The 14749-nt window shown below is 40.9% G+C and overlaps 1 protein-coding gene across 1 annotated transcript; it reads left to right on the top strand.

The window, feature by feature from the left end:
- Nucleotides 1–613: 613 nt before the first annotated feature.
- gna14 (guanine nucleotide binding protein (G protein), alpha 14) lies at nucleotides 614–13451 on the top strand. The gene is made up of 7 exons (XM_073841159.1): nucleotides 614–734; nucleotides 3719–3903; nucleotides 4009–4163; nucleotides 11690–11818; nucleotides 11904–12033; nucleotides 12149–12302; nucleotides 13261–13451. Exons 1-7 carry the CDS (start codon nucleotides 614–616, stop codon nucleotides 13449–13451), a joined length of 1065 nt encoding a protein of 354 aa, XP_073697260.1.
- Nucleotides 13452–14749: the final 1298 nt, after the last annotated feature.

A 14749-nucleotide genomic window follows, 5' to 3' on the forward strand; every position in this document is an offset into this window, starting at 1 on the left:
ACCAGTTTTGTTTATTGGCATTTTGAGCAAGAGTTGTAAGGCTACAACAAGTTCCTTGTGTGTAACATGATCTCTAGTGTTAGCCTTAGTGGACAAGGTGCACAAGAAAGAAAGAAAAACCTGGTTAAATAATGTACTCACCCTCATGTGACGCCAAACCTTTACAACTTTCGTTCTTCTGTAAAGCATAACAAATATATTTTTAAAGATTTTTTTCCCCATACTATGGAAATCAGTGGGTACTTAAATGTTTTGATTAAACATTCTTCAGAAAATCTTTTTTTGTGTTCCGCAGAAGAATGGTACACAATTTTAAAATGGCATTATTCAGTTCTTCTGTTTATGATTCTTTTTTTTATACTTGTTTTTATTTCTAATAGAAGGTATTTGAAACTGGTGCAGAGGGAAAAAAAGGAAGCTCATGCCTTTTGTGACACAACCCACCCCATCCACTGAACAAGGAAGAAAGGTCACCTGTAAATTGCAGTACATCACGCTGGTCCTGAGGTAGGCGTGTTTTCATAGGTATTCTTGAAGACGGTTTTTAACTCTGGTGAGCGACTTGATGAATGTGTTTAGTGCCAAATACTGGAGGAGGTTCAAGCTGTTCAGGATGGGGGACTGCTGCTTGTCAGGTGAAGACAGAGAAAGCATGAGGATCCACCAAGAAATTGAGAGACAGCTTAGGATGGACAAGCGGGATTCATCCCGACAACTGAAACTTTTGCTTTTAGGTATGTGCTTTTCATTATTGTGTTTGTTTGTTTTATTTTAGGTATGTAGATTTCTATTTTTTGTGACACCTGAAAAAAATGTTCAGGTTTAGTTCAAATAATTTGAGTTGTTGAGCATCTTAAGACAATCTGAAAACAATCATTTATTGACATTAAAAGTATTATACAATTAAATTGTCATATGTTATGTACTACAGCTTTTAAACAGTATTTATTAAACTCACACTTCAAATGTTTAGATGACATATTTCCTCTGACTGTTAGCGGTCACATGCAAATATATGCAAAAGGATGTCAATAGAAAGTCATTCACTCTCACACAGGATAGCATTATTTTTTCTGTTCTGAAACCAAAATGCAAGTTAGCATGGCAAGATATTTGCAAAAAGCATGCAGGAACAGGAACAATGTGTGAATTCCTAACGTAGGATCTACCGATAAGATCAGATCCATCACATATACATGTATTAGCATCGTATAGAATATGAACAGTTATGTGTCTCGGTCAGTTTATGTACTTTACTCTATATTTTGGGTGAAATTTGTTTCTAATCTGTTGGGTCAATGCCAGTTTAATAGAAGAACAAATGATTAAGCTTATCCACTGTTTCCTTGTTTTACCCATGATAGTTATCTCCACCCTTTTAGCAAAACTCCCAATTGTCAGACCTGTCTGGCATGTAATAGATACAATCATTCACATCCAGCACTGCAATGTCAGAATGGTTTATGTGTGTGCGCGTGTGGCATCATAATTGGTTTCAGTGGTGGACAAAATTATTAGAACACTAATATTTTCACCAGCTAAAAAATGGTTTTAAGTCAGCTATTTCTATATTTTGCTGTAGTGTGTCAATAGGAAATAGAAGAAGAACTGTGGCAACATCTCCAAGATGCTTGAAGAAACCTACCTGCAAAGCTACCTGAAAAACTATGCCTGTACCTAGGGCAAAAGCTGCTTTAAACACAAAGGATGGTCGCACCAAATATTGATTTAATTTAGTTTGTTCTGTTTCTTTATGTCATTCCAGACAGACTGGATGATGATGAGATCAGATCTCTGTGTGGAGCACTGGCTGTTGTCAGACTCCTTGTGCAAATCTCACTGGATTATTAAAATTAATGGCAAAATTAATGTTTAAAAATATAAACTGATATTTCCTACTGATACACTACAGCAAAAGATAGAAACAACTTACTTGATGGTGAAAATACTTCTAATAATACTGTTCTAATAATTTTGGCCACCACTTTGTGTGTTATCAAACTCATTTGAAATTTAAAATTCAATATCAAATGTAATATAAATTAAATATATTACATTAAAAATATATAGTTTGGTGTTGTGTACTATTTGGTGTTTTCGGTACTATTTAGTATTGAAACGAATGCATTTAATGACCAAAAATTTTAAAAGTCATCAATAATCAACAATACTTATCACAATCATCTCCCAGCAAGTCATTTACAAGTTATTAACCAAGTTATTGTATTGTAGTAGACTAATTTGTTGAACAATTGTGCCTAAATATAGTTGTTTAACTATGGTTTCATATTAATACAAATCATATTCAAATTCACATTCACATTCACATCTTACTGGCAGACCATTTTGATGACACAGTCACAATGTTCGTATTCTAAGGCAAACATGCAAACTGGAAAATTCATACCATGAGTATTTGTCTACTTTTTGCGTTTCTAAAAATGAATGAGTGAACAGATAATTTTCCTTCTTATTTTTGCATGAGAATTTCTGTTGCTGAAGGTTGCTGTGAATATCTACAAAATAACAGTTTGAACAGTAACTTTATTAAGGGATAGTTTACCCAATATAGAACATTCTGTCATGTATTCATCCTTATGTTGTTACAGACTCATATGGTTAAAAGGGAGATGTTTTGAGAAATTACCAAGCTGTTTTTTTCCACCATACCAAATTTGAATATGTAAAAGTTGCACATGACGTTCGAGATAGATGAACACAAAAATCAGGAAACATGAGACAAATTCAAATTTAGCTCTATTGTCATATTGTCAGCTCTGTTGTCTCATTGTCAGCTATGTTCAGCTTAACCCCTTAACTTAACTCCCTATTTTGAACATAGACAGGAAAATGCACTATCCAAAGTTAAATGTTTATAATTCATGAACGTTTTGTAATATGATTTTGATGTACGATTTCCATGGTAATGACATTTCTGAAAATGGTTTTCAAAGGTTGAATTTTGAGATTTTAAGTTTTTAGCTGATAATTTCTTACGATTTCTAAAGCGTGATAGAGAAAAAGGCAACGAAGAAAGTCTTTTTGTGAAAAAGGTCAGAACTTCTGTTATGATGTATATGTTTTGAGGAGCGCTCTTTTCCTAAATTAATCTATTACTTTTCCTACATAATTTGTAACACAAAACAGTGGTACAATAATATGTAATATGGTGAAGTAAACTTAGGGGTCCTGTATGCGAGATGGTGACCATTAAAGGGTTACGTCAGTTCAATGTTGATTCAGTTCAGTTCAATACCTTCAATCAGTTCTTATAAGTCCAGGTTTAACTAAAATGGAAGAAATGCAAAAGCTGCAGCCATACCCCAGTGGTCTTTGAAGCTTTACTGTTGGCATTAAAGTGAATATTCATTCAAACTAAAAGCCTGTCATCATTTACTCCCCCTGATGCTGTTTGCAACACATCCGAAATGCAAAGAAATTCAAAAAGAGTTACTTAGGCTATTATGTTTAATACGATGAAACTGCGACGAGACAAAGCTGTAAAAGAAAGTTTAATTATGTAAGCTTTAAGTAAGGTTTAATTAAGGTTTAAGTAAGTCACTTACAGAAATGTAATTAAATTATTGGATTTTCATTTTTGGTTCATGTTTGGTCTTAATACTAATGATGAAACCTCTCACAAGAAACTTTTCATGTAGCTACAGTAGCCGTCTAATGCATGATGTCTCACAACAAAAACTTTCCATGTCCTTGACAGGCACAGGGGAGAGCGGGAAGAGCACTTTCATCAAGCAGATGAGAATCATACATGGCAGGGGCTACACAGAGGAGGACAGGAGGGCCTATGCCAAGCTGGTGTTCCAGAATATCTTTGTTTCCATTCACAACCTGATACAAGCCATGGAGCACCTGAACATCCCGTTTGCTGATGGAAAAAACAAAGTATGCACCAGGAATTCTGAGACAATATGTTTTAAAAGACATGTTAAAAATATTCAATAAAATAACCCCCCCTCAAAACTAAAATCTTATCTGTGTGTGTTGTAGACATATGCTGCAATGCTTAACAGTGTGATCACCGAAACAGTACAGTCAATGGAGCCTAAACATGCTGAAGCCATCAAGAGTATGTGGAAAGACCAAGGCTTGCAGAAATGCTTTGAGCGCAGGAGAGAGTTCCAGTTATCAGACTCTACCAAATAGTAAGTGCAGTGAGGATTTACTTTTGCACACTGACAAAAAGTGTTATTGTATTTTTATACCACATTTTCAATATGGCACGATAATAATTTATTTTTCCTTTAGAAATACTACATATAAGGTGCATCAGGAAAAAAGTACTTTACAAATACAAGTTTTTCTGAAGATCCAGGACTTTATAAAAATTGGGTCCCACTTTACATTAGTTGGTCTTAACTACTATGTACGTACATTTAAATTAATCATTTGGTACAATGTACTTATTGTGTACATACATGTTTTTACATTGTACTTATATTTTATTAAAAACTTATATTCAATTACATTTGTAATTAATTTCTGTAATTTCCACTGTTGACCCATCCCTTACACCCTAACCCACCCTTAAACTTACCCATACCACCAAACCTGTCCCTAACCTTACCCATATCACACCTTAATAGAAGCAAAAGTGTTTTGCAGTGCAATATGACCACATTAAATACATTGTACTTATTTTTTAATGTAAGTACATAATATTTAAGGCCACCTAATATAAAGTGTGACCAAAAATTAAATCTATAACAGATTACTGGCATATTAAAAGAGATAATGTCAATAAATAAACTAATATTTTTGAGTTCTAGGATTTTTTAATAACACAGCTATGTCATAATTATTCTGCCCCTATTCAACATTGCTGTTTTTTAGTCACTTATTTGTGTGGTGTGTTAAAATGCATATGCTTAAGTTTGTGTAGCTATTATGACAAAGTCAACAGAGCTCTCACAAAAGCTACAGCAAAGCTATAGAGAATAAATAATTTCATTACGTCTGGTGCAAAAAAAAGGCAAAACGTATGAGCAGAAGAACATCTCCATAGTCAAACATTGAAGTGGACTGGGGTGTTTTACTGTTGCAGAAAGTGGAAATGACTGTATGAAGGACTTCATGAATTCTTTGAGGTATCAGGTCATTTTGGCAAGAAATGTGATTCCTTTAGTGCAAAGACTGAAGCTAATGATCAATGGACTTTCCTGCACGACAATCATTCCAAAGTATACATCCAAACATACTTATGCTTGGTTCCAGGACCAGTCATGGAATGTTCTTAAGTCTCCAGATTTATTTGTCACTGAAAATATTTGGTTGAATTTGAAGGAAGCAATGGCAAAGTGAATACCAAAGATTATTTGTGATCTAAAAGCTTTTACAAGTGAGAATTACTCAGATTACTCAGATTAATATACTTTCTTTAATAGTGCACTGATGCTTCTCTGATGATGTTCTCTGTAGCAAAATGTCTTACAGGTCAAAGGGGGTTAAATAATTTTGATTGCAGCTGCATATGTCCAAATATAGTTGTTTAACTATGGTTTCATGTTAATACAAATCATATTCAAACCATTCACATCTTACTGGCAGACCATTTTGATGACACAGTCACAATGTTCGTATCCTAAGGCAAACATGCAAATTAGAAAATTCATACTATAAGTCTTTGTCTAGTCTCTGTGTTTCTAAAAATGACCATGAGTGAACAGATAATTTTCCTTCATATTTCTGTTGCTGAACAGTTTGAACAGTAACATGAATAAGGGATAGTTCATCCAAAATAGAAAAATCGAAGTCAGGTATTCATCTATATGTTGTTACAAACTCATAGGACTTCCTTTGTTCTGTGTAACAAAAAAGGGAGATGTTTTGAAAAATGACCAAGCTGTTTTTAGCGCCATACCAAAAATATAAAAGTTTTGAAATATGTTTTGGCTCTATATCTAATACATGCCATATCAAGTGATTAACACAGGCCACATTTCATATTTTAAATGGCATATATACAATTATGCAGCTGCATTTGCAATTCAATATAAAAGTTTCAACAAAACTTTCAGCAATATTGTGCTCTAGCAACATTAACCAAAACTATAATGCATTAGTAGTATATGTGTCACAGATACGGTCTCTGTGGCTCCCTCTGACCGTCGCCAGCGGGAACCTTCACTGGAGTATTAGAACTACTTTTCCCAGCATCCCCGTACCTGGCGCTCTCTCTTCCGGTTCCGGGTCGCCCGGGTCGCTTCCTGTTTTTCAGCCTTTTAGGAAGGCCGCGCTGGCGTGGTCTTTGCGAAGTTTTGTAGTTATGCTATAAATCCTGAGCGTTTTCATATCGGACTGCTTACCCATTGCCAACCGGACTGTTTATCCTTTGATTGAACATTTGCCGCCTGCCTTGTATCGACCCACGCCTGTTATTCGGACTATCCCTTCTGCTCGCCGCCAGCCCCGATCTTCTGCCTGGACTCTGATAAACTCTTCCGGTCTGTCTACGTTGTCCCTGTCTGCTGTTATCGACCCCTGCCTGTTAACTTTGTGTCTGTCTAATAAACTGTTGCAAATGGACCTAACGTCTCTGGATTCCCCCATGACTTCATCACAGAAAACTTCGCCGCTAATGGATCCAGCGACAGTTCAACAGATCACCACGGAGCTATCAGCTCAAGCATCGGTTTTGTCCGTGCACCAGACCCAGCTGGAGAAACTCACCAAGGTAACCGAGCAGTTGGCTCAGATGTTACAGGGTTTCCAAATACCTTCGGCTCCGATCGCTCAACCTGCTGTCGTTCCCCCTCCCACGCCTCCGCCCGCTGTTCAGGCCCCGATTGCCAGTCCCTGTTTGGCTTTTCCGGAGAAGTTTGACGGAACACCAAGTAAGTGCAAGGGCTTCCTTCTACAATGTTCTCTCTTCGTTAATCAACAACCACACCTGCATCCTAATGACGAAGGAAGAATTGCGTTTGTGTGTTCGCTCCTCTCTGGAAGAGGTCTGGATTGGGCTACTGCGGTCTGGAGAGTTGACCAGCCCACTTTCCCCTCATTTGCTGCTTTCCTACAGTGCTTCAGAGAGGTGTTTCAGCCCAGCTCAGAGAACAGCGAGGCAGGAGAACAGATTGTGTCGCTGCGTCAGGGTAAAAGGACCGCCGCTGACTACGCACTGTCCTTCAGAACTCTTTCGGCGCAGAGTGGTTGGAACGACGAGCCTCTCAAATTACATTACCGCAGGGGACTCAACTCTGAGCTGCAAATGGAATTGGCCTGTCGAGATGAGGGGCTCTCACTGGACCAGTACATCGATTTCTCTATCCGAGTCGACAACATTATGAGAGCTCGCAGGCCCAATCGACCAGTCACCTCCCAACCACCTCACTGCTGAAGCTCCCCCCGAACCAATGCAACTGGGAAGGACCAAGATCTCCACTGAGGAGAGAGAGAGACGACTCAGGGGCAATCTCTGTCTATATTGTGGAAAAGCTGGACACATCCGGGCAACCTGTCCTACAAGACCACCTCGTCCACCCACCTCGGTGAGAAAGATCCTGTCTCCTCTTAACAGATGTGAAATTCCAGTGAGATTACTGTATGATGGAAATGCTGTTAATGCCACGGCTCTGATTGACTCGGGAGCCGCTGGTAACTTTATAGACTCAGGCTTCGTAAACAGTAATCATCTTCCCATCCTCTCTTGTGTCCCTCCTGTGGCAGTGGCAGCCCTTGACGGGCGACCATTAGGATCCGGACGGATAGACAATACCACCCAGGACATCACGCGGTGTATAGAACCATCCCATCAGGAAACCATCCGGTTTTTCATCATATCTTCTCCACAATCACCCATCATCCTCGGATTCCCCTGGCTCAACCTGCACGAACCCATCATTTCATGGACTCAGGGCTCCATTACTCACTGGTCATCTCACTGCAAGGAACATTGTAAGCTGCCTCCTCACTCGTCTGTCTCCCCTGTACGACCCATCTCCGGGGAAAGCATACCCACGTCTACCAGGACCTGCTCGAGGCCTTCAGTCGATCTAAAGCCACCAACTTACCACCCCATCGTGCAGGAGACTGTGCCATCGACCTGATCCCAGGTTCCACGCCACCTAGGGGACGCAACTTTCCTCTATCTCAACCTGAATCTGAGGCTATGAATAACTACATCCAGGAGGAGCTGGCCAAGGTATTCATTCGTCCTTCCACCTCACCCGCCTCGGCCGGATTCTTCTTCGTGAAGAAGAAGGACGGAGGTCTCCGTCCATGCATAGACTATCGGTCCCTCAATAACATCACTGTAAAGTACCGATACCCACTTCCACTCGTCCCGTCAGCCCTGGAACAGTTACGGACAGCTAAGATCTACACGAAGCTGGATCTACGCTCCGCCTACAATCTTGTCCGCATCCGGGAGGGGGATGAGTGGAAGACCGCCTTCTCTACCACGTCAGGGCACTACGAGTACCGGGTTATGCCCTTCGCCCTGGCCAACAGTCCATCCTACTTTCAGGCATTCATAAATGAAGTGTTCCGTGACATGCTCAACCGCTGGGTGATTGCCTACATAGACGATATCCTGATTTATTCCGACACCTACGCTGAACATGTCCAATACGTCCGGGAGATACTCCAACGTCTCATCCAGCATCAGTTATACGCTAAGCAGGAGAAATGTGAGTTTCATCAGGAGAAAATTACCTTTCTAGGCTATGTCATCAGCAGTGAAGGAGTGGCTATTGATGAGAGTAAGGTGGAGGGAGTACGCAACTGGCCCAGGCCCAAAACATTAAAGGAGCTTCAACGATTCCTGGGATTCGCGAACTTCTACTGCCGCTTTATCCGCCACTACAGCACCTTAGCTGCCCCTTTGACGTCTATGGTCAAGAAGGGTAATGTTCATCTCACCTGGTCACCTTCTGCCATTCAAGCCTTTAATGACCTACGTCAGAGGTTCACCATAGCCCCCATTCTTCATCACCCCGATCCCAACAGACCCTTTCTTGTAGAGGTGGACGCTTCCAGCACAGGCGTGGGTGCCGTACTCTCACAACGGCAGGGTGAGCCTCCCAAGACCTTTCCATGTGCCTATTTCTCTCACAAGTTGAGTCCGTAGAGAAACTACGATGTGGGCAATCGTGAACTGCTGGCAATCAAGTCGGCGTTAGAGGAGTGGAGACACTGGCTGGAGGGAGCAAAAGACCCATTTACCGTACTCACGGACCACAAGAATCTGGAATACCTTCGTTCAGCTAAGGTCCTCAATCATCGCCAGGCCAGATGGGCACTCTTCTTTACTCGCTTTCAGTTCCAAGTGACCTACAGACCCGGATCCCAGAACACCAAGGCGGACACTCTGTCCCGCATCTATGAGCCCGAACTTTTCACCACCGCCCCTGAAACCATACTACCTACATCCCTGATTGTAGCTCCTGTCACATGGGATATCATGACCGAAATTGCAGAAGGTCAAGCAAGTGATCCCACTCCGGAGAACTGCCCTGTTACACTCACCTATGTCCCTGAGGATCTCCGAACACGAGTTCTCTCTGAGGTCCATTCTCTCCCTAGTTCTGGTCACCCGGGTATCGGGGCCACTCTTCAACTGCTCCGCAATCGCTTCTGGTGGCCTTCTCTACGCTCCGACACGTTGCCTATGTCAAGAACTGTAGAGTATGTAATACCTCCAAGGTCCCTCGACAACTACCCGCTGGCCTTCTTCAACCGCTACCCGTGCCTCAACGCCATTGGTCCCATATAGCCATCGATTTCATTACTGACCTTCCACCTTCCAACGGTTTCACCACCATCCTCTCCATCGTGGATTGCTTCTCAAAGAGTTGCAGGTTCGTTCCTCTAAACAAGCTACCCACTGCCATGGAGACTGCCGAGATTCTCTGTAACTCAGTGTTCAGATTCTACGGGCTACCTGAAGACATTTTGTCAGACCGCGGACCCCAGTTCACCTCTCGTCTCTGGTCCAACTTCTTCGGTCTCCTTGGGGTTAACCTCAGCCTCACCTCCGGCTACCATCCGGAATCCAACGGTCAGGCAGAGAGATTGAACCAGGAGTTGACCCGCTTCCTATGCTCCTACTGCTAGGACCACCAGGTGGATTGGAGCTGTTTCCTCTTCTGGGCAGAATATGCACAGAATTGCATACGTAAACCAACCACTAACCTCACTCCCTTCCAGTGCACTATAGGCTTCCAACCTCCTCTATTCCCCTGGACAGGGGAGCTATCTGATCTGCCCGCGGTCAACTCCTGGTTCCAACGCAGCGAGGAGGTCTGGAATCAGGCCCACGTCCATCTTCAAAGAGCGGTCCGACGGACGGAGACCCAGGCCAATCGCCGGCGCCGGCCCAACCCTCCGTATCAGCCAGGCCAATGGGTGTGGCTCTCGACCCGGGACCTCCAACTACGACTACCCTGCAAGAAGTTAAGCCCCAGGTACGTGGGTCCTTTCAAGATAATCAAACAGATTACTCCTGTTTCGTTCCGTCTAGAATTACCCGCAGAATATCGTATCTCACCCACTTTCCATGTCTCTCTGTTCAAGCCTGCTGGCCAACCCGGGAGGAGTGGAGAACCTAGAGGAGAACGTAACCCAGGGACCTCCCCCCCTCATCATTGACGGCGAGGAGGCGTACCGGGTCAACTCCCTCTTGGACTCCTGACGCCGGAACGGTCGTCTGCAATATCTGGTCGATTGGGAGGGGTTCGGTCCCGAGGAGAGATCCTGGGTCACGGCTGAGAACATCCTCGACCCCTCCCTAACTGCTGAGTTCCATAACACGCATCCAGATCGGCCAGCTCCCCGTGGACGGGGCAGACCTCGGCGTCGGGTCCCTTTGACCGTCGCCAGCGGGAACCTTCACCGGAGTATTAGAACTACTTTTCCCAGCATCCCCGTACCTGGCGCTCTCTCTTCCGGTTCCGGGTCGCCCGGTTCGCTTCCTGTTTGTCGGCCTTTTAGGAAGGCCGCGCTGGCGTGGTCTTCGCGAAGTTTTGTAGTTATGCTATCAATCCTGAGCGTTTTCATATCGGACTGCTTACCTGTTGCCAAACAGACTGTTTATCCTTTGATTGAACATTTGCCGCCTGCCTTGTATCGACCCACGCCTGTTATTCGGACTATCACCGCCAGCCCCGATCTTCTGCCTTGACTCTGATAAACTCTTCCGGTCTGTCTACGTTGTCCCTGTCTGCTGTTATCGACCCCTGCCTGTTAACTTTGTGTCTGTCTAATAAACTGTTGCAAATGGATCTAATGTCTCCGGATTCCGTCATGACTTCATCACAATATGACTTATGACATTCTTTGACAGCAAAATTTTGGCAAAAATCATAATAATTTCATAGTGTACAACAGTGAAAGTGGCTTGACGTGTAGGCAAGTATGGTAACCCATATTCAGAATTTATCTAGTGTATTTATTCCATCCAAATTCATTGGTTTGATTCAGGGAATTCATGAACTGATAAAATGTATGCAACACAAGTCGTTTTTTACGTTAGTACTCAATCAAGCATTTTACTACAGATCTGTGGATTGAGAAAATAATTATGAAATATGCCATGTTAATTAAAAAAATATGTATAGCTTTATCATATGAAATCAAAACATTCCTTTATTTTGTGTTTGGTGAATTTTGCTGACCATTTAGGCTTTTGGACAAACTTTCACAGTTTCTCAAAGTCTGATTTATTTCTGTTCAGTTACCTGGATGAAATTGACAGAATATCTGCAGCCTTTTACTTGCCGACTGTTCAGGATATTCTGCGAGTCCGAATTCCAACCACAGGCATCATTGAGTACATCTTTGACCTCCAGACAGTAATATTCAGGTAACTCTTTATATAATCATATGGTGGTGTGAAGATGGATGACTTACTCTTTCCCATTTCTAATTAAAACCTCTTGTTTTTGTAGAATGGTTGACGTTGGAGGCCAAAAGTCAGAAAGACGGAAGTGGATCCATTGTTTTGAAAGTGTTACTTCCATCATCTTCCTGGTGGCTCTGAGCGAATACGATCAGGTCTTATATGAGTGTGCGAATGAGGTTTGTCACTTCCTTGCAATGTCTTAGTAGTTTTTCTGAGTTGAAATTTAGCATCGTTACATCATGGGTGATTCAGAGTTGTTCATTCTGTTGATGTGATATTATACCTCCCCAGAACCGCATGGAAGAGAGTAAGGCACTTTTTAAGACAATCATCTCCTACCCTTGGTTCCAGGAGTCCTCTATCATCCTTTTTCTCAATAAAACAGACATCCTGAAGGAGAAGATCTTAAAGTCACATCTTGTAGACTATTTTCCACAATACAAAGGTTGGAGTGCAAAAAACACAACATAAAATCCTTTTCTTAACAAACATTTTTCTCTTATTTTTCTCTGAAACAACACATTTACATGAGAAGCAAAACAACATAAGAGTTGTTTTCACACAGATAATTTGTCTTACCAAACTGGCATATTTATCACTTGTTTCAGGTATAAAAACTGTAAAAACTTTAGTGAACTGAAAAATCAGTACAGTGAAACAGTGCTATTGTATGAAAAAGCCACTGACTAATTGTATTTTATGCTGTTTTTTCTAATGAAAAATATATTTGTGTCATTTATTGCAGTAAACATACTACTGTGCTGTTTTGGGGAAGCTATTTCAAAAGCAATGAATAAATAATAAAATATAATGAATAGGGATGCACCGATATGAATCGGCCGATCATGCTTGCGCGTTTTGTCAGTAAATCCAGTTCTGTAATCAGCGGTAAATGCCATCAGGTGCGTGATTTCATGTTGAGCCGTATATACTACACACAGCCGTTGTTTACCGACGAGCTGCGCAAATCAATGTTCATTATCAGTGTGAATGTGCGCAGCTCGTCAGTAAACAACGGCTGTGTGTAGTATATACGGCTCAACGTGAAATCACGCACCTGATGGCATTTAACGCTGATTACAGAACCGGCTTTACTGACAAAACGCGCAAGTTATCGACCGATACATATCGGTGCATCCCTAATAATGAATATGTACAGTATGTTAGTTTACTACAAAAGTCTGTTATCGTTCCTCACCCACATGTTGTTGCAAACCCATAAGATTTTGGTTAATCACAAATGAAGGTATTTTTAATATTGTTTTATCATTTTTGTCCAACCAAAAGTTTCATGCATCCAAAAAAAAAAAACAAAAAAAAAAAACTTTCTCCCCAACAGTGTGTTTGCTTATCGCTGAACTTTTCTGAAATTATGAAATTTATGTTATCTGCTCATTCCACAGGCCCTAAAAACGATGCAGATGCCGCAATGAAGTTCATCTTGAGTATGTATGAGGAGCAGAACTCGGACACACATAAAAGCATCTATGCACATTTCACCTGTGCAACCGACACTGAAAATATCCGCTTTGTTTTTGACGCAGTGAAGGACACCATTCTGCGGAACAACCTGTCTGACTTTAACCTAGGTTAATGGCAAAACTGCTTTATACATATATCTACATTGAATGTTTTTCACCTCTGATTCAGTGAAAATTTTAATGTGATCTGTGTGTGAGAACTGGGATTATGGCAAAGTGCATTCTGTGAATTTAGCATGTAGCCTACTTGCACTGGTGGATTTTAAAGGGAGAGACCACCCAAAAAAGAAATATCTAATTGTGTATTTTGCTGAAGAAAATCATGCAGGTTTGGAAGAATGTGAGTGTGATGAATAAATGATAACATAATTTTCATTTTTGGGTGAATTGTCCATTTAGCTGTTGTTATTAGGGACAATACAGTTGATGTCAAAAGTTTACATACACCTAATGCTAATTATTTTACCAAATAAAGAGGGATCATACAAAATGCATGTTATTTTTTTATTTAGTACTGGCCTGAACAAGATATTTTACATAAAAGATGCTTACATATTTATATGTTTACATAGACTTGATTCTTGATACTTTTTTAATACCGTGTCCTTACCATAATTATCCACAGCGTTTTTTTTTTAGTTTGTTTAGTGCTAGTTGTTCATGAGTCCCTTGTTTGTCCTGAACAGTTAAACTGCCCCACTGTTCTTCAGAAAAATCCTTCAGGCCCCACAAAGTCTTTGGTTTCTCAGCATTTTTGTGTATTTGAACCCTTTCCAACAATGACTGTATGATTTTGAGATCACACTGAGATCCTTTACCTCACTGTGAAAAGATGGATCTCAAAATCATACAATCATTGTTGGAAAGGGTTCAAATACAAGAACAGCGGGCAGTTTAACTGTTCAGGACAAACAAGGGACTCATGAACAACTACCACTGGAAAAAAAAAAAAAAAACAGCTGTGGGTCATTCAGGTAACAACACAGTATTAAGAATCAAGTGTATGTAAACTTCTGAACGGGGTCATTTTTATAAATTCATCTATTGTTTTCTCTTCTGGACTTGTAAACACCTTTTATGTGAAATATCTTATTCAGGTCAGTACTAAATAAACAATAACATGCATTTTGTATGATCCCTCTTATTTTGGTAAAATAATTAACATTTAGCACGTTCTGCAAGGTTCTGCAAGGTGTGCAAGAATAGAATAGAATAGAATAGAATAGAATAGAATAGAATAGAATAGAACAACCCAAAAATCAATTCAATAATTATTATCAAATGGCCCTGTCATCTTCCCATCCATAACCTATTAATAAACTTCAAACCTACAAACCCTAAATTTGTGGTATGAAGTAAACGGTAGGCTGCATTTTCATTGACACTTCATGTGGCCATCTTAGTAAATATC

Source organism: Garra rufa, chromosome 5 (assembly GCF_049309525.1).
Source record: "Garra rufa chromosome 5, GarRuf1.0, whole genome shotgun sequence".
NCBI lineage: Eukaryota > Metazoa > Chordata > Actinopteri > Cypriniformes > Cyprinidae > Garra > Garra rufa.

Bases quoted from the DNA above. Each gene is read 5' to 3' on its own strand.
- gna14 (XM_073841159.1), top strand. From the start codon at position 614: ATGGGGGACTGCTGCTTGTCAGGTGAAGACAGAGAAAGCATGAGGATC. The intron at 3,904-4,008 runs GTATGCACCAGG...TGTGTGTTGTAG, and splicing joins TTGCTGATGGAAAAAACAAA to ACATATGCTGCAATGCTTAA. The intron at 12,034-12,148 runs GTTTGTCACTTC...ATACCTCCCCAG, and splicing joins TATATGAGTGTGCGAATGAG to AACCGCATGGAAGAGAGTAA.